The following is a 27,371-nucleotide window of genomic DNA, read 5'->3' on the forward strand; positions in this document are numbered from 1 at the left end:
CGTGTCTGGCCGTATGTTGTGCACCCCTGGCCTAGCTGCATCACATATTGACATGGCATTTTTACCCTTTTTCTCCCAATTTAGAGTAGCCAATTACAAATTCCCCTTCCAACAAGTGTGCAGTCCCTCGGCCCCTTCTTTTTCGCCCATGCTTCGGTGGACTCGCACATGAGGCCCATCCTCTTCTGCACAGGCGCCTCGTTCTGCTAACCAGGATCCTTGCAAAGCGTTTGAAGACCCCACCCACTTAGTCCAATCTTTTCCCACACAGTAGACTCGGTGGCCAATTTTGTCTGCTGCAGGCACTGCCAACTGTGCTGAGATTCAAACCGGGATGTACTCAGACCCGTTCACTTTTTGCTGTGGTTTTAAAGTATAATTAATTATAATTATAATTAAAATTAAGTCAATAAGTATAATTCCAGGGTATTTCTGCTATGCTCCTGACCAGGACAAAGTGGTTGATGAAAATGAAATGAAAAAAAATGAATATAATTGCCATTTCACCCATTCTTACTCAATCACTCAGGTTAATATGTTGGGGATCAGTGTTAAGGGCTAAGAAAGGATCAAGTCATTTTCTTAATAACCATTTTTAATCTTTTTAAACAGGTCATGGTCACCAGAAACCATTTTAGAAGAATTATTATTGCATTACAGCTTATTTTACTGAGTGGCACGGTGGGTAGCACTGTCGCCTCACAGCAAGAAGGTCCTGGGTTCGATCCCCAGACGGGACGATCCGGGTCCTTTCTGTGTGGAGTTTGCATGTTCTCCCCGTGTCTGTGTGGATTTCCTCCGGGTGCTCTGGTTTCCTCCCACAGTCCAAAAACATGCAGTCAGGTTAATTGGAGACACTGAATTGCCCTATAGGTGAATGGGTGTGTGTGTGTGTCTGCCCTGCGATGGACTGGCACCCTGTCCAGGGTGTTACTGTGTGCCTTGCACCCACTGAAAAGCTGGGATAGGCTCCAGCACCCAATAAAGCCCACCACCCCACCATAATTGGATAAGCAGTTAAGAGAGTGAGTGAGTTTGTTTTACTGTACTTTTTGGTACTGTATAGTAAATAACTTTTTTATTGTTGTATTACTGTAAACTAAAAAACATACACCAATAGTTTTAATGAATTTGCTTTCAGTATTTTGCTATTGAATGTTAGATTGGCAAAATAAAATAAAAAACACAGAATAAACATTACTTTTACAAGCAATACCATTGTTTTATTGGTCATAGCTTAATTTAGTATTTAAAATACTAAACATTGGAATAAAATATAATCTCTGGAAAAATAAGTGGCACATTATGTAAACAGATGACATAAATGACTTTAGTGTTAACATAGGCAAGATTTGTATTGCTGATTGCAATCACAGGTCCTAAAGTTGTCAAATTCACTGACATGGTTTGCTAGATGTTCATCAGCTCGTCGTTGCTGTATGAGCAAATCTGCACCATCTGTTTGCTCCCTTCACAAAAGAGCAGTCTGTGACATTAAGCTATGGCTCATTTTTATTCACTCAATCAATTCACTAAATTATTTATTATCCGATCAGGCCACCTTAGAAGCATCTTTAGGAGGTGATGGATACCATGTTGTTGGGGCTGAGAATCTCTATCCAGTAGCCGTCAGGGTCCTGAATAAAAGCCAGGCCCTTCATTTTACCTGCAACAGAGACAGTGAAAATACATTTAAATAATATTGAAAGAAACAAAAGTATTTACATATTAATGTGTTACATTGTGATACCAATGTAACAGGGATTTATGATCGAAGAAGATTAATTTACACTCATTGGTCAAAAGTATGTGGAAACGGCGCCCAGGTGCACAGCGGGATATTCCGCTAGCACACCAGTGCCAAGATTCTAAACTCCTCGGTTCAAAACTCGGCGTTGCCACCGGTCGGCTGGGTGCCGGACATCTGGCGGACATAATTGGCAGTGCCTGCAGCAGATACTAACTGGCCACCGCATCTGCAGGGTGGGGGCCGGAGTATGTGTGGGTGGGTACGCTGTGTAAGGACCCTGATTGGAGGAAGAGATGTGTACAACGACGTGCTCTCCTTGGATGCAATCGGGTACCCCTTAGCAGCGGAAGACAAATTGAGTGCCAAATCGGGAGGAAAATGGGGAGAAAATGCATTAATAAAAAAAAGTATGTGGACACCACTCCTAATACGTTCAACTAGTTAAGTTCAGATGTTTCAGTCAAACCCTATGATAACAGGTGTATATTTATTTATTTGCATTTTAACGTCATGTTTTACACACTTTGGTTACATTCATGACAGAACAGGTAGTTACAGGTTACACAAGATTCATCAGTTCACAAGTTTAAAGTCAAACACAGTCATGGACAATTTTGTATCTCCAATTCATCTCACTTGCATGTCTTTGGACTGTGGGAGGAAATCGGAGCTCCCAAAGGAAACCCACAAAGACACAGGAAGAACATGCAAACTCCACACAGAAAGGACCCAGACCGCTCCACCAGGGAATCAAATCCAGGACCTTCTTGCTGTGAGGCATCAGTGCCACCCACCGGGCCACTGAGCCGCTGTATCCATAAAAAAATGTTTTGGTATAGAAACATTCATGGCCTGCACAGAGCCCTACTCTAAACATTACTACGCACCACTGGGATGAGTTGGAACATCAAAAACACAATTCCCACACACTCCAAAATCTAGTGAGGTAGAAATGCAATTCCATATTAATGCACATTCATTTAGAATGGGATATCCAACAAGCTCATGGTCAGGTGTCCACATAGCTTTGACATTATTATTATTAGAATTTAATGCAAAAACACTCTACAAGCTCAAAGCACCTATATTTATGTTAAAGTCAAGAGTAAAGCACAAAACAAGATCCCTACCATCATCTGGCTTTTTCACGAAGGTCACTCCTTGCTCTTCAAACAGCTTGCATGCTGCATGAACATCTGGTACAGCGATTCCTAAGTGTCCTGGAATACAAATAAATAATGTGTCAAAAACAGAGCCTTTCCTCTTCTTTAGCCAAACAAAGTCAAATGTACTTTATTAAACATTTATGTATTTATTAATTAGAATTTTAACGTCATGTTTTACACACTTTGGTTACATTCATAACAGAAACGGTAGTTACTCATTACACAAGATTCTAGGGATGTCCCGATCACGTTTTTTTGTTCCCGATCCCGATCATTAATTTTGATCCCGATCCGATACCGAGTCTCAAACCGATACTTGTATTTTCTAGATATTGTCTAGATAAGAACTGGATAATACTGTTCACACAGTGCACACTTCAAGTACATTACAGTTATTCAAATTAATCCAATGTACATGTTTAACAACTGAATAGCTCTGCAGTGCTGTAGGAAAAAAATTGCCTGCATCCAAGCTATTGCTTAATGTTTTTTTATTTTTACAAAATAAAAGTAAACAAGCTTAGTGCAGCATTGTAGTAGTAAAACTAGAACACTCAAAATGAAGTGACGGTTCTTTTTGAGGAAAATCAGCATCTCTGCCGTGTTAGCGTACAGCCGGTTCCTCTTTTCATCATATAATAATAATAAACTCGCTGTATTCGACTGAGTGTTTATTTTTTAGGTGCCGTATCAAATTGGTAGTAATTGTAGATCGTTTGGTTAAATGATATCTGGTTTGTTTCTTATGAGCCACCGTACTTGTATGCGTGTTGTAACTGTAACAAACTTTTCTGCGGTTGTATTGTGACAAAGGTTTGATGGACGTTTCTACGCAAAGTGAGTGTGTTTTGACCCTTTGGGGCTCCCATAGTGCATGGAATAGCGTGCTTGGCTAACGCGATGACTCTAGCTGTCTGCTATTCGGTACCGTAACAGAAGAAGTTAATAAAGTGTTACGCTCCCAACAATTTGTGAATATAGCGTGTATTTATTTCTTTATTAAGCAAGTGCATCACTACGACGCTCGGTTACATAACTAAGCCAATCAGAGTGCTTGATACTGAGATGTCGTTCAGTCTTCTAACACGTAAACTTGTAAAAGCTGTATGTTATGGTCCTGAAGTTTTCATACTCGGATTAAAAGTTATTGTTTTGTAAACCGGAGTGATCCTCGACTCACACACCATATAAACAGTAAAATTCTACAGTAATGAACGCAGCTCTGCTTCTACCGCCTCGTGAAACGCTCGCATTGCAGACACTTCGCTGTTGAACTTGTTTCACTTTCCAATTTAAAGTATTTCCACACAGCGGACATGCTGACGTAAAACAAAGGATCGGCTTTAGTAAAGCCAATACCGATCAGTTAAAAAATGCCTTGATTGATCTTTGAGATCGGATCGGGACATCCCTACAAGATTCATCAGATTACAAGGTTATATCGAACACAGTTTTGTCCTGTCTTCACTATGTTGACCAAGTCAGACACAGAGGAGGTTGCCAAACGCTTCTGTTTTAAATGCAGCCATTCTCTTAGAGTGGAATCTCTGTCAACAGACAAGCTGGCATCATATTTCTGGAGCATGTTAGTCAGCACTGTGCTGCCAAAACTGTGGAGCTGTTGCATTTCTTGAGGCCAAGTTGAAGGATCAAAAATTAAAAACTGATCACATGACTTGAGGGATTATATCTGCTTTCAAACTAGTGTATTAAACCTCTCAATACATTCTCGGCACATATCTTCTTCAGTTGATCTGTTCTTTTTGCACCCCCTTTCTGTAAATAGAAGCTTAGTACTTTACAATGGAGCGAGTAAATGTCTCTCAGTACGGAACCATGCGATCAGCTGACTTGGTGCAGTTTTCCAGGGTGTGGGCGGTACACAGAATATGCACAAGGGAATCCCCGATCGCAACCATCTGACGCAATTTGGCTATGTGACCCCAAAGATTGAAACATTTTGGTACGCAAACACGCTTCTCGTTGTAATGCACGCTGCGCGTTGTTAATTTTGACCACGCATGCGCACCTGCGCACCACTTGTGTGCATCCCTGCTTATATAACTAAACAATTCAAACAAAAACAAAAAAAAGACTTTTAAACACAAGTAAAATGTAATGAACAAAAATGGAAATGTATTGTGAGGAAAAGTTAGGACACCCTATGCCCTAATAGCTGGTATTTCCCCCTTTGGCTGAAATAACCTCAATTAGACGTTTCCTATAACCATCTACCATTCCCTGACATCGACTGGAATTGAAAGAAATTAAAAATGGTCAAAAACTGAACAACAATGCTGTGTGAAAACCTACTTCTGGATGCTGTAACTGTTCATAAAGTACACAGTATCTGAGAACCCCATGAGAACCTTAGTCTTTTTGAACATATTTAAACATATGGACATTTGAGCTTCATTTAAACAGTACTGAGAGATGGAGCTTATATACAGGGGTGCACATAACATTTTTGGTCTGGTTCTCAAAAGAGCACCTGAAGTTGTTGCTTGGTGCTCACCTTGTACAATGCACGAATATCCTACAAGTGCTCATCATCACTTCCCTCCTGACTACTGTCCTCACTTTCTTCCTCTCCTAGATTTGTGAATATCTGCACTAGAAGTAAATAAAATAAAAAGCAAGTGGCCAAATTCTTGTTTTCACACCCTGTATACCAGAAACAGGTTGGCATACTACGCAAGGAAGGTAAACTCAAGCTTTTATTCAAGCTTTGATTAAACAGAAACTTTTAAAATACATGTGTGCCAGTTAAACGAAGCAATGTTGGTACGACTGCCCACTGTATTAAGCACTACTGCATCTCAATTTGTCTGCAGGCAAATAGGTGAAGTCTTGCTTTTCTTGTATATTTAAATTTCTAGTAGGGCAGGGCGTGGTGGGGTGCCATGAAGTTGCCAACCTTCCACCTCAGTCCCTGGCACTAGAAAGCACTGAGTGGAATTGGAATGTTTAAGCTTCTTGCTATAGAACTGTTGTCTGTCTAGGCAAGTTTTGTGTTGAATGAGCTCATGATCCACATCCATGTGAACATAATGTGCAAGAGCAGGGGTTCACAACCTTTTTCCAACTCCTGGCCAACCTGAATGACTCCATGGCACTGAAGAAAAAGAAACCAACTGATAATTTTAGTGTTAACCCCAATTCCAAAAAATGTTGGGACAGTACTGTACTTTTTAAACTGTATTACAGTCCAAAGATATTTAAAGTTTCAAACTTTTGTTTTTGTACACATGTGCTAAAGCTACCCCCCCCCCCCCCCATTTCCCCCCCGATCTAGTCGTATCCAATTACCCGGTTGCATTATGCTTCCTCTCTACTAATGCTGATCCCCGCTCTAATTGAGGAGAACAAGACTGACACACGCCCCCTCCGACACGAGTGCAGTAGCCGACTGCATCTTTTCACTTGCACGAGGCGAGTTCATATGTGGACGGAGAAACACACTGATCAATGCATTATTCCTCGACTCTTTGCAGGCGCCATCAATCAGCCAGCAGAGGTCGTAATTGCTTCAGTTATGAGTCCCCTGCTCCCAGCTGGATGGCAGAGCTGAGTTTCAAACCGACCAGTTCGAAATGTCAGCTCTGGTGTGCTAGTGTGTTTTACCGTCTGCTAAACCTAATTTGATGGCTGCAACACATTCCAAAAATAGTTGGGACAGAGGCATGCTTATTACTGTTTTCATAACCTATTACTATGCCAAGGTCTCTGTTGTCATCTACTGCTCTTGATACTGGACGTTTTCAATGGAAAACAGGTAAGGACTGCAGGCAGGCCAGTCTAGCAATTGCATTAGCTTTCCACAAAGCTGCACTGTTGCAACAAGTGCTAAATGTGGCTTGACGTCTATATAAAGCATGCTTTACACCAAAATCCATATATACCCTTTAACATTATTATGCCACCGGCACTAATACACCACCATACAATGATAGGATGCAAGCTTCTAAAATTTGCATTGGGTACAACATGATTTTCCAAAACGATTTACATAGTGGACTTGCCAGACCACAGTACATGTTTCCACTTTGGAAAAGTACATCACAGTACAGATGATCTTGAAACCAGGTAAGTTTGCAGTGTTTCTAGGTCAGGGGTGTCAAACTCATTTTCACCGAGGGCCACATCTGCATTACGGTGGCCCTCAAAGGGCCGATTGTAACATATCCTGCTGTGATTGCAGTCTGCCTTTTAGGTCTTGGACAATTTGTTGTTTTTCTTGGAGGCTAAATTCTGTTTGGTGTCAAAATGCCAAATTTATACTGTATATTTATAATGTATATCTACATTTATATTGCACTCCTTTACCACAGACACGGCCTCATAACACAAGATGTACCGTTTTTTCTTCTTGAAGCACAGACTTGTATTTACTTTCCCATCTTTCATTAAATTACCTTCCTTCTACTTCAGTTTTCTCTTCTTGTACATTTCTCAACATCATCTATGTCACAAAATCGGCATGCATCGTGAGAGATGCAGTTAATGTATGATTTTACAGTGTATTTTAAGACAATTGTTCTGTTCTCGCCAAGTTTTCATTTACAAACAACTGAGACTATAAATGTCTACTACTTACAGACGACACTTCTGTATTGGATTGCAAGAGAATTAACTTCTATTTATTATTGTTTACGCTACTGACTTTACCCCGTGTTCTTTAGCCGCTAAAACGTAAAAGTGACATGGCTTCTTAGCAAAGTCAAAGTTAGTTGCTATGACTACGATGTCAGCGGTTGCCACTTAAAGGCGCAGATGTCCCATTAAATCATAAGTATGTCTGTAACGACTCGAACCATCACAACAATCATACGTCTTTTGAGCTCTCGCGGGCCACATAAAATGATTTTGATTTTTTGAGTTTGACACCCGTTCTAGGTGTTTGCATTTGAAGATGTAATGGCAACCTAGATTTACTGACACCAGTATTTTGAAATATTCCAGTGTTTATGTGGCTATATTCATGTGTATGGAAGCATGTTGTTTTTCAATGCATTGGCATCTGATAGAAGATAAGACATTTAATCTTGGTTTTTAGCCTTGCCCTTTACACAGACATTTCTCAGGGTTTTTATCTATGCTTCTTTTATACTCAGTTTTTTTCAGAATCAATGGTCTTAATTTGACCCTGTCCAAACTTTTTGGAATGTGTTACAGGCATTAAAATGTGCATTTTAACAAAAAAGCTATAAAGTACAAACAAAATTATTAAAATACTAGGCCTATTTGTGTAGAAGTTTGTAAAAGGTTATTTAAATGATAAAATACAAAGCAGAGTTTTTTTTTATTAATTACACCTTTTATTTATTTGGGGAAATGAGGACACTAATCGTCAAACCAGTTACAATTACTAACTTAACTGTTACTAGCTTGATTGTTACTAACTTGATTGCTACTTACTAAGAAGATAACTAACTTGTGTTAAGTTTTGCAAGTGGAATTTCTGCCTATTCTTGTTCTATACAAGATTTTAGCTGATCAACAGTCTGTGGGCGCTGTTGTCTGATTCTTCTTTACATGATACGATCTGTACAGCAAGTCGGCCAGTTAAGGACACACCATTTGTGTCTACGAGGACATGCTATTGTAGCATGTTCAGAATAAGGCTTGGCATTGTTTTTATCCATCTTCATCCAGCTTGGGAACTGACAAGTACACCTTTCAATGACTAGGCTGTTCGGCCATACCCCCCACCCCCCAGATATAGTCGATGGGTCTGTTTGAAAACCTAGTGAGCTGCCTTGCTGTCTACACACAAGTAGAGATGATTCTAATAAGTCATCGACTTCTAAGTCATGTTACTCGGACACACTGCTTAGACAGTGATTACATCAGTTTTCGCTTACTAAGCATTAGGGGTGGGTTTATACAATCGATTTTTCGATTCGAATCGATCTTTATTTGAATGATCCGATATCGATTCATATAAACGCGAGATCGATCTTTTAAATACGCCCCTTTTTACGGTGTACACGGAAATCTGTTACCCCTTTAATTTCGCGTGACCAGCCACTGTTTTTTTGCGCAACGAGATCTGACCTGCACATTAGTTCAGCATGGCAGAAGCTCAAGTTATGCCTGGTTCACACTACACGATTTTTGCCCTGATTTTCGCTCGGCGACGGGTCAGCGCTAGGTTCGGGAGGAACTCGGTGTTCGATCTGCGATCAAAACTCGGCTCTCATGTGAAAAACAGCGAGAGGAAACACAGGGGAGAGGTTGTAAACAGGTGGTACAGGGGCGTAATATAGTTTCTATCAGAATACATCAGCACGTGAGTTTTACAGTATTTCTGACCTGATCGTTCTCTACAAAACAAAATATTTATTAACCTCCAACTCACTACAGAACAATCCATGCTGCTCGTGTTGCCAAATCCACTCAGATTCCTTTATTTTTCTACTTTTTTCTACATCAGCGCACAAACATTGATCTCTCGCTACTTGTTGATGTGCATGTTTGGACGTGGTATCATTAAACCTTTCATCACTTCTCACGTTTGTTTTCGTGACAAAACGTAGTTTTGGAGACCAGAGAAGCTCGCCTGTGATTCCAGTTGGAGATAGATGGTGTAGTGTAAAACCCCCCATCACCTGTGAGTCGTGCAGTGTGAACTGTACAGCGACCCGGCAAATCAGAAAGTCGTGTAGTGTGAACTTGGCATAAGCTGTTCAACAGCCAGGTGTATGTTTACATTACATTTACAATGTTGTAGCGTGTCAGACATATAAAATAATAATTAAAAAATAAATGTTACTGTATTCTGTTTTGGAGTAATTATTTATGTAAACAAAATACACAAATATTTTTCATAATGAGTGTTCTTTGTACAATTATCACATTCGTTCTCTGAACATCTTTACACATTTAAACAAAACCTGTTAATGTAACTCAAATATGCCTAACTGTGTTGAATCGAAATCGAATCAAATCGAATCAATTCGGAAATCGAATCGAATCGGGACCTTGTGAATCGAATCGATCCAGGAAATTAGTGGCGATAACCAGCCCTACTAAGCATAATTATAAAAATAAATATATTTAAATATACTAATAACATTAGGGATGCATCAATACCATTTTTCCCAACCGAGTACGAGTACAAGTATTTTTGTACTTGCCGACACCGATACCTATTTAGAATACCGTATTTTTTTTTTAAACAAAAACACACGTGAGAAGTGGCGAGAAGTTTAATGATACCACGTCCAAAAATGCACGTCAACAAGTAGCGAGCGATCAAAGTGTTTGTGCGCTGATGTGATGAAATCAAGGAGAAAAAATAAATGAATCGGAGTGGATTTGGCAACACGAATAGCATGGATTGTTCTGTAGTGAGTTGAAGGTTAATAAATATTTTTGCAATGTTGGTGTTTTGTTGTTATGTTTTGTAGAGAACGATCAGGTCAGAAATACTGTAAAACGTGTGTGTGTGCCGGTGTATTCTGATATAAACTATATTATCCCCCTGTCCCACCTGTTTACACTCCTCTCCTGCGTTTCCCCTCACACCGTATCCTGCGTTCTCATTGGCTGTTCGACATGTCACTCATTCCCAGTCGCACATCTCAGATCAGATATCTGACATGCTAGAAAACTCGAGCGCTCGGCGAGCCGGTCGGATCGAGTTGTTGGATAGTTCACACATAGCGATCGAGAGCCGAGTTTTGATCGCGAGCGAACGCAGAGTTGCTAATCTAGGACCGACCAGCCGCCGAGCGAAAATCAGGGCAAAAGTCGTGTAGTGTGAACCAGGCATAACGCAGCAACGTGCACTAGGCACACGGTATCGTATGTTTAGTATCGGAGCCTCGTTTGCGAGTACGAGTTAATGAGCGCGGTATCGGGCTAATACCCGATACTAGTATCGGTACTCATGCATCTCTAAATAACATATTTGTAATTTTTTGTGGAAAAAAAGTGCTGCATTAAATGATGGGATCGCCTTCATCGCTAAGGAAGTATCAGATGCTGCCTTGTTATTCAGTCAAAATACAGTTTCAATTTAAGGTACCTTACTGGACAGCATTTTAAGACATCTAAGAATTCGAACAGCCTCCGTCTCGAGAGCGAGCGTGGAATGATGTAAAGTGCTGTCTATGTAGAGAACTCGCTAGGTTTTCGAACAGACCCAGTTATGTCTGTGTAGATGCCAAACCAGCCGATAGCACTACTGAGATTTAAACCACAGATACGAGCAATAGTGGGCCGCTGCATCACCCGAGTGCATTATGTTTTCTCATGCAGAAGTTGACTGTATTAAATAACAATGGTTTTCCATACTTTCAAGCCCATCTAGTTATATTTATTACCATTGCATGATGGTTTCTCATGCAATGCAATCTGAGGGCTCAAAGATCATGTATATTTAACAGTGGTACATGTTTCTGGATTCTCTGACTCAGCCCCACACTGACCCCCCGGTCTCTGACTTGACAGTGGCAGACTCTAAGAGAGATCCGTACCACATAAATCAATAAACATCCATAACACGCTTGTTCCTCATTCAGTTTATATTTAATGTATAGAATTTAAAACCAGGGAGGCTGTGTTTATAGAACTCACCAAACCCCCGAGGGTCCGAGTTTCCGTTGTGGTAAAACTGGTTGTCGTCCGATTCTGAACCCCAGTTACTGCAAAACAAGGGGAAAGTGTGAGAGAGATAGGGAGAGATGAATCAATAATTAATACAGCTTTCTCTCTATTAAACACCAATGCTACACTGTGATGTGTGCAAAGTTGTGATGTACACATGCTACGCTGTGATGCTTGTGTGTGTACAGGTAGGTAGGAATAGTTTAAAGCCATATTAGCATCTTAGCCATTTCATTGGCAGGACTTGGTAGTTCCATGTGTTTTAATGTAGTTCTTCATATTCTCTTTTTAGTCTAGTTCAGGGCGGCACAGTGGCTCGGTGGGTAGCGATGTCACCTCACGTCAAGAAGGTCCTGGGTTCAGTTCCCAGGTGGAGCAGTCCGGGTCCTTTTTGTGTGAAGTTTGCATGTTCTCCCTGTGTCTGTTAGCGCTCTGGTTCTTGAACCGGTTCTGTTCGGGTTTCTTCGAACCTTGGTGTTTTTTAGAAAACCGACCCGCGTTTTCACCAGTTTTTGGGAATCAAGCCTGTGTCATCAATGGTGGGCACTGCACATTGAAAGTAAAGAGTAGTAACGTGATGGTGGATAATGTACATTACCTGCGAGTATTTGCCTGTGTGTTATTGTTTGGAGTAAAAAAAAAGTGCTACATAAAATTTGAAGACCTTGCTGTGAGAAACTGATATCATAACTCATCACTTACTGTGTGAGCTCGATGGTGGCTCGGCGAGAGAAAGTCCACGCTGTCCTTTCCTTGACATCAGCCGGAATTTCCTTCTTTTCTTCATAACCCAGAAAATACAGAGTGAAGCGCATGGAAGGAAAGTCGAATTTCTGAAGTAAGCTGCAAAGTAAAAACACGAGTCTTTTAGTCATTTCTTACAATACTTTAATCTAGGGATGCATCAATACCATTTTTTCCCAACCGAGTACAAGTACAAGTACATGTATTTTTGTACTTGCCGATACCGATACCTATTTAGAATACCGTTTTTTTTTTCACGTGAGAAGTGACGAGAAGTTTAATGATACCACGTCCAAAAATGCACGTCAACAAGTAGCGAGTGATCAAAGTGTTTGTGCGCTGATGTGATGAAATCAAGGAGGAAAAATAAATGAATCTGAGTGGATTTGGCAACACGAATAGCATGGATTGTTCTGTAGTAAGTTGAAGGTTAATAAATATTTTTGCAATGTTGGTGTTTTGTTGTTATGTTTTGTAGAGAACGATCAGGTCAGAAATACTATAAAACGTGTGTGTGCCGGTGTATTCTGATATAAACTATATTATCCCCCTGTCCCACCTGTTTACACTCCTCTCCTGCGTTTCTCTTCACACCGTATCCTGCGTTCTCATTGGCTGTTGGACATGTCACTCATTCGAACGCCGAGTTGCTCCCGAGCCGGCAAATCTAGCGCCGACCAGCCGCCGAGCGAAAATCAGGGCAAAAATCGTGTAGTGTGAACCAGGCATAACGCAGCAACGTGCACTAGGCACACGGTATCGGATGTTTAGTATCGGAGCCTCGTTTGCGAGTACGAGTTAATAAGCGCGGTATCGGGCAAATACCCGATATCAGTATCGGTACTCATGCATCTCTAGTTTCATCTATGTGGTTTTGTCTGTTTCATAGGTTGGTAAGTTGTCATGCCTCAAGGCGTGGGAAAGACTGAAGTGGAACTGTCAGTTTTAGGATAGAGAAGTTAAATTGCATGTGTGATTTACTCTCTATTTTCTGCTACTTCTAGATATGCCTGGCGTGTTTGCGCTCAAAATGTCCAGAACTCAGTTCCAGACTTTCTTACAGTCTGGACTAAATAATGAATAACTCCAACTGCTTGATTATTCTTTAGTTGAAATTTATTTTGTGCATGTATGATTTGTCTAATTTATTCAAATTAGTATCCAGGCCACCCAAGGAGGATGGGGGTCCCTCTCAAGGTTTCATCCTGTAATTTTAAGGGAGTTTTTCCCTTGCCACTGTCACCCTTGGCTTGCTCAACAGTGGGTTTTGGTCTATCGATCCTGGATTCTGTAAAGTTGCTTTGAGACAACCTCTATTAGGGCTGTCATGCGATTAAATGTTTTAATCGAGTTTAAATAACCAAATTAATCGCAAACTAATAAGCAAAATTTGAACAGTTATGCACATTTTTATTGCAAGAACATGTTTACCAATAAAAACATTCATAAAATTATGATGAAATGATTACTCTAAATTAATTTTAAAAAGCCAGCCAATGCCAATATAAAGTTGTTAACAACTACCCATCTTTCAGTCAGTTATTTAAAATGAGTCTGTTCACATTATCTAACAAAACTGAGGATCTTTACCTGTTTATAACCCTGCCACTGAAAACAGGCGCTCATAATATGAAGCATTTCTAGATGCAACACCAGTGGTGTATCTAGGAGCTCATGGGCCCCAGTGCAAAAATAATTTTTGGACCTCAACAAATTGCATATGTTAATAGCTGATCAGAATGAATTAAAAGTACTCACTCAGAAGTTACACTTCAGGTCCAAATTCCTGCCTCTGGTATTTCTAATGCACAGTTTTAATTATTTTAATTTTACTTAACGAAAATATTGTAATATAATAATAACGACCTGGCGAGTGCAGCCAATGGGTGGGCAGTGAGTTGAGTGGTTGAGTTCATGTCGTGGAGGACCCCACCCGCCATGGGCCCAGGTGAACCTGACTAACACATTTAGAATTAGAGATGCATGAGTACCGATACTGGTATCGGGTATTTGCCCGATACCGCGCTCATTAACTCGTACTCGCAAACGAGGCTCCGATACTAAACATCCGATACCGTGTGCCTAGTGCACGTTGCTGCGTTATGCCTGGTTCACACTACACGATTTCTGCCCTGATTTTCGCTCGGCGGCTGGTCGGCGCTAGATTTGCCGGCTCGGGAGCAACTCGGCGTTCGCTCGCGATCAAAACTCGGCTCTCGATCGCTAAGTGTGAACTACCCAACAACTCGATCCGACCGGCTCGGCGAGCGCTCGGCGACCGGATCGAGTTTTCTAACATGTCAGATATCTGACCAATAGGCATTGGTATCGGCAAGTACAAAAATACATGTACTTGTACTCGGTTGGGAAAAAAATGGTATTGATGCATTCCTATTTAGAATCATTAGAGTCATGTTGGAGCAGAGGCATGTTTTCCCCTGCTTTTCATCACCTTTTCTATGAATTAGACTTTTCAATAGTTTAGGAACTAAGGACACTAATTGTTGCAGTTTTGCAAGTGAAATATTAGTCCAGTCAGTGGTTGATGTTTTTTTTGCATTATTACTCCCATATTCCCTTTGTTACGCTGTTTGAATAAAGAAAACGCATAAGGACATGTTAACATGAAGCTGTGTGATGTTCTTATACTTTAATAGAATGCTGTAAACTTTTGCATCCCTGGTGCTAGTTTCACTTCTCTTAAACTGGTGGTTTTCTTCAGTACAAAGATAACATATCAGTAATATGACTGAACGTGCTAGGACTTGAACTCAACCCCTCTCACTCTTCCAGTGCAGAAACTGTATAAAGTGGACAAGAAGACCTACGTACACTAGCCAGACGATCAAGACAGGCAACATTCCACAGCATTATAGCTGTAAAGGCTTTAAACAATAGCAGACTGGAACTAACGGCAAACACACGTTTTGCACAAAGCAGTTACACTTTAAGCCACGTTTCCATTGTGCTATTTCTTTCAGTGATCTTAGAAGATTGTTTCTTAGAGGATTGTTAAAGCAAAAAAGCACTGCAAATCAGAAAAGAAACATTTTGTACTTTGATGCATTTATATTATTTAAATCTTAAATGAGAGAGCAAACAGTAGCTGTTTTGCATCACTTTTGCAAGTGTGACCTCAAAATAAACTTTGCACATGTGGATCTGTGGATTATGAATTCACTAAATGATGTGACTATTTTGCATCATGTTCCGGTATAAAGCTTAAACTCTGCTAATTATCTAATAATAACGACACTAATGATGCCAAAAAGAGCTTTAATACACCGACTGCATCTCTTAATTATGATAAGCATGTGTAGTTAGTGCATGCAATGACATTGCCATAATAGTGGAATCTTTTTGGCTAAATAAAACATGTTTATTATTTATTAAAAAAGGAAGAAATTAAGTTTAGAGCCATTTGCACATGGGTAAAAGAGGATCGATTGCCTATTTCTCAAAGGGATCATCAGGTAAGAAGCATCTATTGGCATCTGTGTCAAAAGCTATGCCAATGTACACCGATCAGGCATAACATTATGACCTAATATTGTGTTGGTCCCCCTTTTGCTGCCAAAACAGCCCTGCAACTGTGATGCACTGTGTATTCTGACACCTTTCTATCAGAACCAGCATTAACTTCTTCAGCAATTTGAGCTTCAGTAGCTCGTCTGTTGAATCGGACCACACGGGCCAGCCTTCACTCCCCACGTGCATCAATGAGCCTTGGCCTCCCATGACCCTGTCACCGGTTTACCACTGTTCCTTCCTTCCTTCCTTCCTTCCACTTTTGATAAATACTGACCACTGCAGACCGGAAAAACCCCACAAGAGCTGCAGTTTAGTCTAGCCATCACAATTTGGCCCTTGTCAAACTCGCTCAAATCCTTACACTTGCCCATTTTTCCTGCTTCTAACACATCAATTCTGAGGATAAAATGTTCACTTGCTGCCTGATATATCCCACCCACTAACAGGTGCCGTGATGAAGAGATAATCAGTGTGTTTCACCTCACCTGTCAGTGGTCATGAATTAATGCAAGCAATTTAGTTGGCATAACTGACTGTCATTAGATAACAGTCAAATACAACACATCACTGAGCTTCATATCAGTAAGGTGAAAAACTTCGTGTGCAGAACCAGTTCAGCATTGAAAATGCAGATTTTAAACAGGGTTGGCAGCAAACAGTTCATTCAACACTAACTAAACAAGCTTATTATAATTACGAGATATAGGTGGTATATTAAAGCTCTTTGACATAATTAGTGTAGTTATTACAAGATAATAAGCAGAGTTCTGCCTTTATACTAGGATGTGACACAAAATATCCACAACATTTTCGTAAAATGTGTTTGGCTGAAATAGATTGGCCCCCTGTACCGGCTATTCCTGCCCTCTGCAACCCAGACCCAGGATATAGCGGTTAATGAAAATAAAATGGGAAAATAATAATAAAAAAAGAAACAAAAGAATGAGTCATTAAGGAAATTTAGTAAGCCTCAAGGAAGAAAACCTAGTTCAACAACATTCCAGCAATGCAACAGACAGACAGGAGACAAAACGATGCCACTTACGTCATTCCAAGGATCCGTGTGTAGAAGTCTAGTGACTTGACTGGGTCTTTTACTCTCAGCATTGTCTGCTGCATCATGAAATCCTAGACCAGAACAAATCAGAAAGTAAACCGTGAAATTAAGCCTCAGAGAAGGTAAACCAGAATCCTGCTACAGTAATAAACCACAGTAGTTTTTTCCCCAGTAGGTACCAGTGATGTCTAAGGATGCACATTCATCTATAGATTTTTTAGAACCGTTTTTTGTTATCAATAGCTATTAGTTGACGGTCACATCATTGAGTTTCATGACAACAAGGCTTTAGGTTTTAAATACTTCACTGTCACTGCTGGACTGAGAATAGTCCACCCACCAAAAATATCCAGCCAACAGCATCCCATGGGCAGTGTCCTGTGACCACTGATGAAGGTCTAGACGATGACCAACTCAAACAGCAGCAATAGATGAGCGATCGTCTCTGACTTTACATCTACAAGGTGGACCAACTAGGTAGGAGTGTCTAATAGAGTGGACAGTGAGTGACTTACAATTGTGACAGTATACAATCTAAGCTATTGAGAGTTAAGGGCCTTGCTCAAGGGCCCAACAGTTGCAACCTGGCAGAGGGAAGGCTTGAACCGACAACCTTCTGATTACTAGTCCAGTACGTTAACCACTAGGCTACAGCTGCCCCTACATATGATACATATAGTAAGGGGAGTTGTAGCCTAGTGGTTAAGGTACTGGACTAGTAATCCAAAAATTGCTGGTTCAAGCACCACCACTGCCAGGTTGTCACTGTTGGGTCCTTGAGCAAGGCCCTTAACCCTCAATTGCTTAGTCAGTAAACTGCCACTGTACTGTAAGTCGCTTTGGATAAAAGCGTGTGCTAAATGCAGAAAATGTAAATATAATGTAAATGTATCACTCCGCTATACAGGTACAATAAACATTATTGAAACACCTGTGAACGCTGCAGCTTAAATTGCACCACAATAGCAAAAGCATTTCCACAAGTATCATCTAGTAGCATCATTAAATTCATCCTACAACAGGATCGTCAACAGACTTATTTTTCCGGATGTACAATGAATAGAAAAGTACAGCTAAATGAACGTGGTACAAAGTAGCCAGACTTCAGTAAGGTGGAGACCTAACCAAACAAAGTAACAGTAACAGTCCTGGCAACAGTCCAGGACTATGTGTGTTCACTGAGAAAATAAAATGAATAAAGTAAGATTAAACCCATAATCTGTTGTCCTTTGCAACTAATAAACAGCGCTTGTAAAACTGTTGAGATAGCTACGAAACACATCCACATGTAAAGCCTTTAATCGTTATTAAAGATTTACTAATGATCATTTAAAATTATAAATAAAAAAACAAATATTTAATTGATAACGAAACATACAGCAAATTCAGTATTCAGACCCTTAAAGCTTTGCACATATTTTATGCGTTTTTCTCCCATTTATCTCCCAATTTAGTGTAGTCAATTTGTCTTCCGCTGCTGGGGGATCCCCGATTTTATGCAGTTGAGGAGGGTATATTGCTGCTCACGCCTCCTCCGGCCCACGCGCAGCCCTTAACGGAACCATTTTCCACCCATGCACTCTGCACAGGCGCCTCTGTCCGGCAATCGGGGTCCTTACACAGCGTTTGAAGACCACACCCACATAGTCCGGTCATCCTTCCCTGCAGGCACTGCCAATTAGGACAGCTAGATGGCGCCCAGCCGACCGGTGGCAACGCCGAGTTTCAAACCGAGGAGTTCAGAATCAAATATTTTTTTAAATAAGAACATTTTTTAAAAAGTCTTATGTTTTCACTTTGTGACTAACATGTCAATTATAATTATTCAAAATTAAATCCACAATACAAAAGTGTCAAGTCAAGGGGTTAAAAGTAACCCTTTCTGAATCCACTATACAGCTGTGTGATCTGTTAAAGCTCTCGAATCTTTACTAGACAGAACAGATTTCCAATGCTGATCATTGTAGTTTGTCAATATAAACACAGTTAGAATTTGATGCCTGCAGCACACTTCAAAAAACTTGAGGCAGAGAAAACAATAGTAAAAAGCTGATAGAAAATTAAAGGTACATCATTTTAAAACATTCCAAAATAAGCATGTGAATTGCTAAAAGTTGAGGGAATCATGACTGGGTATAAAAGGAGGGTCAACTAAAGATATTAACTTCACTTATCAGCCTCTGCAAAAATGCAGAAAGAATTGTTAGCAAGGGTGTGTTTTTATTATAAGCAGGGTTCACAAAGTAAATTTCTAATCTTATCAAAAGTATTTAGCGGTATGCACAGACCGTCATCACACAAGAGTGTTTGCTGCACAGGATGGTAATCTGTGTATCCGAGGCATACTCGATATAATAAATATGGTCATTTTACTGAATGCCCACACTTACTGTATAATAAACTGTAATGTTTATTTATTTATTTATTTATATATTTGGATTTTTAATGTCATGTTTTACACATTTTGGTTACATTCATGACAGAAACGGTAGTTACTGGTCACACAAGATTCATCAGTTCACAAGTTTAATGTCAAACACAGTCATGGACAATTTTGTATCTCCAATTCACCTCACTTGCATGTCTTTGGACTGTGGGAGGAAACCGGAGCTCCCGGAGGCAACCCACGCAGACACAGGGGGAACATGCAAACTCCACACAAACAGGACCCGGACCACCCCACCTGGGGATCGAACCCAGGATCTTCTTGCTGTGAGGCGACAGTGCTACCCACTGAGCCACCGTGCCACCCCCACTTCTGTAATGAATAAAACACTTGGGCTCTTGAATACTTCAGAGAGCCCTTGTCAGTAAACACAGTTTGCCACTGCATATACAAATGCAAGTTGAGACTCTACTATGTACTAAGTCCAAGAATGAAAAACAAAACTGGTGTTAACAGTTCCCAAATTTAGGATTGGGCGGTATGACGGTATTGCGGTATGCCGCGGTATTTAAAAATGTTGACGGTATTTAAAAATGTTGACGGTATTTTAAAAATGTGAAGCGCCAAATTTCTGCTTCAGGTCTACCTTGAAAACGGAGACTTTAATACCTTCGCGCATCCACAGTAAGGTGGGAGTGGTAGGTGGTTGGAGCTCACTGATTGGTTGTGGGGTGCTCACTTTTTGAGGTGATAACACAAAAGCTTGGGAGCTCTCTACATAGGGTGTGTTCAAACACCTAGTGAGCTGCCTTGCTGGCTTACTGCCTACATAGGCAGCTGCCTCAGTAGAGAGGTCAATGACTTATTATAAGGCAGGTTATTCGAACGCGCTACTTAGACAGCGATTCCATCGGGTTTTGCTTGCTAAGCTAACAGTTAGCATCTTGCCATTCAAAACCATGGGATGGGCTGGCACAACGCGCTAGCATGTCAATATAACATCTTTGTGTACCGAATACGGTTACATTCACTGACAAGCCTGAACTTGCAAAAAAAACACACTTGTGCAAGTTTATACAATATAATATTATGTGTGTGTGTGTGTGTGTGTGTGTGTGTCGCGCTCACTCTTCGCGATACTAAAAGTGTTTCGGATTTGAATTCCGACTAAACAGCTTTTATTATTCCCCGTACTGATGTGAAACAGAATGGGTGTATTACAGCCGCTAAGAACGGCGCAAAAAAGAAAACATGTATATAGCGGCTCCCAGAGATGCGACTCGGTTCATTTGAAAGAGCCGTTCAATAGAATCGGATCGCTCGCGAACGACCCATTACTAACAGAGAGATGCCCGCAGTCCCCCCCCCCCCCCCCGTAATACCGTATACCGCGGTATTTTCTGAAGACGGTATGACAGTATGAAAATCGGCAATACCGCCCAACCCTACCCAAATTATACAAAATGTTAAAAGACAAGTTGATGTGAACATGCCCCTGTCCCAACTTCATAATAGTTTTCTCGTTAGGCATCATAGGTTTTGGATAACACTGATTTAACGATACGTGTACCTTTGGTCAGTCGTTTTTCACTTCAAATCCCAAGGTTGAAAAATGAATAAAGGTACACGGACCTTTAACTAACAGTTGACACTATCAGCATTCACAGCCATGTACAGTGTATCACAAAAGTGAGTACACCCCTCACATTTCTGCAAATATTTTATTATATCTTTTCATGGGACAACACTATAGAACTAAAACTTGGATATAACTTAGAGTAGTCAGTGTACAACTTGTATAGCAGTGTAGATTTACTGTCTTCTGAAAATAACTCAACACACAGCCATTAATGTCTAAATGGCTGGCAACATAAGTGAGTACACCCCACAGTGAACATGTCCAAATTGTGCCCAAAGTGTCAATATTTTGTGTGACCACCATTATTATCCATTATATAACCCTCCTGGGCATGGAATTCACCAGAGCTGCACAGGTTGCTACTGGAATCCTCTTCCACTCCTCCATGATGACATCACGGAGTTGGTGGATGTTAGACACCTTGAACTCCTCCACCTTCCACTTGAGGATGCGCCACAGGTGCTCAATTGGGTTTAGTCCATCACCTTTACCTTCAGCTTCCTCAGCAAGGCAGTTGTCATCTTGGAGGTTGTGTTTGGGGTCGTTATCCTGTTGGAAAACTGCCATGAGGCCCAGTTTTCGAAGGGAGGGGATCATGCTCTGTTTCAGAATGTCACAGTACATGTTGGAATTCATGTTTCCCTCAATGAACTGCAGCTCCCCAGTGCCAGCAACACTCATGCAGCCCAAGACCATGATGCTACCACCACCATGCTTGACTGTAGGCAAGATACAGTTGTCTTGGTACTTCTCACCAGGGCGCCGCCACACATGCTGGACACCATCTGAGCCAAACAAGTTTATCTTGGTCTCGTCAGACCACAGGGCATTCCAGTAATCCATGTTCTTGGACTGCTTGTCTTCAGCAAACTGTTTGCTGGCTTTCTTGTGCGTCAGCTTCCTTCTGGGATGACGACCATGCAGACCAAGTTGATGCAGTGTGCGGCGTATGGTCTGAGCACTGACAGGCTGACCTCCCACGTCTTCAACCTCTGTAGCAATGCTGGCAGCACTCATGTGTCTATTTTTTAAAGCCAACCTCTGGATATGACACCGAACACGTGGACTCAACTTCTTTGGTCGACCCTGGCGAAGCCTGTTCCGAGTGGAACCTGTCCTGGAAAACCGCTGTATGACCTTGGCCACCATGCTGTAGCTCAGTTTCAGGGTGTTAGCAATCTTCTTATAGCCCAGGCCATCTTTGTGGAGAGCAACAATTCTATTTCTCACATCCTCAGAGAGTTCTTTGCCATGAGGTGCCATGTTGAATATCCAGTGGCCAGTATGAGAGAATTGTACCCAAAACACCAAATTTAACAGCCCTGCTCCCCATTTACACCTGGGACCTTGACACATGACACCAGGGAGGGACAACGACACATTTGGGCACAATTTGGACATGTTCACTGTGGGGTGTACTCACTTATGTTGCCAGCTATTTAGACATTAATGGCTGTGTGTTGAGTTATTTTCAGAAGACAGTAAATCTACACTGCTATACAAGCTGTACACTGACTACTCTAAGTTATATCCAAGTTTTATTTCTATAGTGTTGTCCCATGAAAAGATATAATGAAATATTTGCAGAAATGTGAGGGGTGTACTCACTTTTGTGATACACTGTATGTACATGATTCGTTTGTGCAAAGGGTAAAGAGTTTTTGAAGGTGAGTCAGATTTGAGCACACCTACACGAGTCACATAAGTGTGTGATATCCACATCATTCGTTCATTCATTATCTCTTTTGCCACAGCTTTATCCTGATTAGGGTTGTGGTGATTCATTAGGTGAAAGGTAGGAAACACCCCGTTAGGAAACACCCCCACACACACACACTCATTCACTCACTCACTCACACCTAGGGCAATTTTAGTAGCTCAAATTAGCCTGACTGCATGTCTTTGTACCTGTGGGAGAAAACTGAAGCTCTGTAGGAAACACACAAACACAGAGAGAACATGCAAACTCCACACAGAAAGGACACCTGACCACCAGGCTGGAGAATTAAACCCAATCTTACTGTGAGGCAACACACACTACGCCGCTGCGTCACCCTGATTAGACAGCAATTAATCAACATACTCTTACTAAGCACTTCATAAGGTACACACATCACTGATAAAGCAGTGGTAGCTCAGTGGTTAAGGTACTGGACTAGTAAACAGAAGGTTGCCGGTTCAAGCCCCACCACCACCAAGTTGCAACTGTTGGGTCCCTGAGCAAGGCCCTTAACCCTCAATTGCTCATCGTGTACGTCGCTTTGGATAAAAGCGTCTGCTAAATGCTGAAAATGAAAATTATAAGCTACACCCACCAAAAAGATAAACTTTGTGGATATACAGTTACCAACTATAGATGTTGCACTGTACCCACTGTACACCTTGAAACAATCAAAAAGGGAACCCATAAGACTCCAAAAAAAACCCAGATGTTATCTAGGGTGGTGGACCATTCTCAGCAATGCTGTAACTGTGTGTGTTGTTTTGGTATGAGTGAACCAGGTACAACAGTGTTGGTGGGATTTTAAACACCTTAATGTCAATGTTGGGAGAATAATGCTCAAAACAAAAATATACACCGATCAATCATAACATTAAAATCACCTCCTTGTTTCTACACTCATTGTCCATTTCACCATTAAGAAGCACTTTGTAGTTCTACAATTACTGACTGTAGTCCATCTGTTTCTCTACATGCTTTGTTAGCCCCCTTTTATGCTGTTCCTCAATGGTCAGGACCCCCACAGGACCAGTACAGAGTAGGTATTATTTGGGTGGCGAATCATTCTCAGCACTGCAGTAACAATAACATGGTGGTGGTGTGTTAGTGTGTGTTGTGCTGGTATGAGTGGATAAGACACAGCAGCACTGATGGAGTTTTTAAACACCTCACTATCACTGCTGGACTGAGAATAGTCCACCAACCAAAAATATCCAGCCAAGAGCCATAAAGCCATAGTCATGGTACTAAACACTGTCCACAGTCAAGCAAGATTTACATTGACAAAGGCATAGATGCTTTTGCAAGGGAGTCTGTGTGTAAAATTGAAGGACAAATTCTGAAAGAGGTGGGGGGATCATTTTGTGGCAACTTTATTTCATCTTGTATCGCTTTATCCTGTTCAGGGTCTTGGTGGGTCCGGATCACACGGAAACAGTGTCCACAAGGCAGCAATACCCTGAACAGAGCATTGTAGGGTTTCGGACCTTCCCCAAACTGTCACAAAGCTGAAAACATATTTGTTCAAAAAAATCAACTTCACTTTTTATTATGTGTCCATATGTGGTCAAGGGTATGTGGACATCCCAGTCCAAATTCATAGGCATTCATGAGGAGACCCCTCGCTATTACAACAGGCTCCACTCTTTTGTCCATGCTTTTCACAAGATTCTGAAATGTGTCTGTGGGAATTTCTGACAAAGCACTGATGTTAAACGAAAAGGTCTGACTCGAAATCAACTTTCTAATTCATCCCAAAGGTGATGTGTATCATAGAGATCTTGGCTTAGTTTTTAACTAAGAAACAGTGGCACAGTAGATAGCACACTTATGTATATTTTATATACACCTGTTAGCAGTCGGTGGGGCTAAGACACCTGAACGTACTAATTGCGAGGGGTGTATATATACCTTTGAACACTTTTATTTTATTATAGTAATTCTTTGAGTTAAATTAGGCAATAGCGTGTAAGGAAGTACAGAAAGGGAAGTCTAAAAATGAATTACAGTATTTCTAATGTCCAGGGCACTGAAAGCTAATCACAACCAAATTATGATTCAGCAAAAATTCTGCTGTCAACGAGTGTATCACCTACATAGCTTGCTATATTAGCAGTAGCATAATAGAAACAGGGTGTGGTAAATTTACATAAACGTCCGACATCTTTTTTTAACCTTTCGACGTTTTGGTCGCACACTATGGTTCTTCCTATTTGAATAACAGTACCAAAATGCTACCAGCTACATCGCTACATGAGGCCTCACCTAGTATCACGCCAAGCATTACTAACAAATTGAATATATCTCGTATCTTACTTTAGTTATTGGATTTCCATCTTTGCAAGCGGCCGCAACAGCTTCGTCGGTCAGTCCTTGGTCACCCATTACTCCAGTAAAATTCAACTAATTTATTAAAAAATAAACACAGCTGCTGTAATGTACAAGTGAAGCAAGAAGTTTCCAGGCAGGTCTAGGTAAGCCAGCGGAGAGGTTAGTGAGCCGCTCCGTCAGTAACGTGTATCAGACTCCGCCCACTATTAGGATTCAGTCTACTGTGCTACGCTTCTCATATGAGTCATATAAATCGGCTCAGTTTAATAACAGGAGTCGATTCTTTTGTTAAGCGCATAGTAAGTTTTATACTTTTATTTTTCATTAGCATAGTTAGCGACCTATGATTATGTTGGCATATATACAACTTCATTCAAAAATCGCTCACAATAAACATAACACTATAATGCTTTGTATTATCAATTCATATCAGAGTCATATCAACTGGCTCAGCTCACCAATTGGAGTCGATTCCTTCGGTCTCCCATAGCACTTCGTTCAGGTGGCATGGGCTGTTTATGTTTTCCTAATCAGCAAAGTTAGTGACCTGTCATTCTTCAAATACAATTAATTAAGTAAACATTTTCAGCATTTAGCAGTCGCATTAATCCAAAGTGACTTAAAATTCTGACTGAGTACCGTTTTGAGGGCCTTGCTCAGGGACCCAACTGCCAGTAGTGAGGCTTGAACCTGCAACCTTCTGATTACTAGTCCAGTACCTTAACCGCCAAAAGACTCTAAACATCTGACTCCACCTGCTCGTAATAATCACAAACAACATTATGATTATTTGTCACGTGACACGAGAAATTACGTTGGAAAGGGATGGGCTGTTTATGTTTTCCTAATCAGCAAAGTTAGCGAGCTGTTACTCTTTTATAGAAAGACAATTACACACTTTTGTTACATTCATGACAGAACAGGTAGTTACTCCTTACACAATATTAATCAGTTCACAAGTTTAATGTCAAACACAGTCATGGACAATTTTATATCTCCAATTCACCTCTTGCATGTCTTTGGACTGTGGGAGGAAACCGGTGCTCCCACTCAGGCATGGGAAGAACACAGGGCAAGCAGTAGCCTAGTGGTTAAGGTACTGGACTAGTAACCAGAAGGTTGCTGGTTCAAGCCCCACCACTGCCAGGTTGCTGCTGTTGGGCCCTTGAGCGAGGCCCTTAACCCTCAATTGCTCACACTGTATACTGTAACTGTAATGCAAGTCGCTTTGGATAAAAGCGTCTGCTAAATGCCGAAAATGTAAATGAAAATGTAAACACGCAAACTCCACACAGAAAGGACCCGGACCACCCCTCCTGGGGACTGAACCCAGGACCTTCTTGCTGTGAGGCGATAGAGCTACCCACTGAGCCACCGTGCCATTTATTTAACATCCCAATTAATTAAGTCAAAACCTGGCCGCTCAGGTGGCGCAGCGGTAAAACACGCTAGCACACCGGAGCTGGGACCTCAAAATACATTGTATCGAATCTCAGCTCTGCCATCCGGCAGGGCTGGGCGGCCCTCCTCCACCGTTATTCATATAGGGGTGGATAGGGTCTCCTCGTAACTGATGCAACCATGACCTCTGCTGGCTGATTGATGCCGTCTGCACAGGGGCGGGGAAGAAGTGCGTTGATCAGGGTGTGTCTCTCAGGCAGACACAGGGCTGATCCGCATTAGCACTCACCTAGTGCAGGTGAAAAAATGCATACGGCTGCTGCCCACGTGTCGGAGGGGGCATGGGTTATCTTCGTTCTTCTCAATCAGAGCGGGGAGAGGAAGCATTATGCAATCGGGCATTTGGACGCACTAAAAAGTCGGGAGAAAAAAGGGGAGGAAATGAAAATAACTCAGTAAAACCTGACTTCTGCTCGTAATAATCACAAACAACAATATGATTAGTTGTCACGTGACACGAAAAATTATGTTTGAAAGGGGCAGGGGTGCCAGTTAAAAAAAAGTGAAGCAACGTGAAGCAAAGTTGGTTGCTTTTTTTTTTTAATTGAATTATGTGGTTCTGTTATAGAGGCACTGTAAAATGTGTTTGCATGTAAACACATGGACACACACAGTGGCTAAAACAACCTAACAAACTTAACTGCATGGTACAAATGTAACCTAAAACTATACATGCATTGTACATTGATGTTATAACACCAGTGTTATCAGCAATCTTATATCCTAACTGTTGTTGTGGCATCTGCTATGTGGCATCTGCTATGCTGCTATGCTGTATTCATGAGCTTATAAATAATACTAAGAAAGCTTAATGCTTAAAAACTGGCTTGCTGGTTGTTGGGACAAAGTCTGGTTGATGATATTCCAGTCCTCCCCTCCTCTACTGTGCGTAATACTCTGTTTGACCCTGTCTCACTTTTGTCCCACATATGAAATCTCTAAGTCCTCATATTTTCATCTCCACAATATTGCT

At 41.1% G+C, this 27,371-nt stretch overlaps 1 protein-coding gene across 2 annotated transcripts; it reads right to left on the reverse strand.

Moving 5' to 3' along the window:
• Positions 1-577: 577 nt before the first annotated feature.
• On the reverse strand, positions 578-25,100 carry glo1 (glyoxalase 1). 2 transcript variants are annotated; one of them, XM_062994953.1, is made up of 6 exons: positions 24,923-25,098; positions 16,850-16,932; positions 12,232-12,372; positions 11,500-11,567; positions 2,881-2,970; positions 578-1,666 (listed from the first exon to the last, which is right to left on the reverse strand). In XM_062994953.1, exons 1-6 carry the CDS (start codon positions 24,989-24,991, stop codon positions 1,575-1,577), a joined length of 543 nt encoding a protein of 180 aa, XP_062851023.1. In that variant the 5' UTR covers positions 24,992-25,098; the 3' UTR covers positions 578-1,574. The 2 variants fall into 2 exon arrangements, with proteins under 2 accessions (XP_062851023.1, XP_062851024.1); XM_062994954.1 differs by lacking the exon at positions 578-1,666 and adding an exon at positions 5,432-5,529 and having other exon boundaries at positions 2,886-2,970; positions 24,923-25,100.
• Positions 25,101-27,371: the final 2,271 nt, after the last annotated feature.

Source organism: Trichomycterus rosablanca, chromosome 5 (assembly GCF_030014385.1).
Source record: "Trichomycterus rosablanca isolate fTriRos1 chromosome 5, fTriRos1.hap1, whole genome shotgun sequence".
NCBI classification, from domain to species: Eukaryota; Metazoa; Chordata; class Actinopteri; order Siluriformes; family Trichomycteridae; genus Trichomycterus; species Trichomycterus rosablanca.

Excerpts from the sequence above, each read along its gene's own strand:
- glo1 (XM_062994953.1), bottom strand. The coding sequence starts at position 24,991 with ATGGGTGACCAAGGACTGACCGACGAAGCTGTTGCGGCCGCTTGCAAA. Across the intron at positions 12,373-16,849 it reads ACACGGATCCTTGGAATGAC|CTTACTTCAGAAATTCGACT; the intron begins GTAAGTGGCATC and ends TTTACTTTGCAG. Across the intron at positions 2,971-11,499 it reads CTCGGACCCTCGGGGGTTTG|GACACTTAGGAATCGCTGTA; the intron begins GTGAGTTCTATA and ends TTTGTATTCCAG.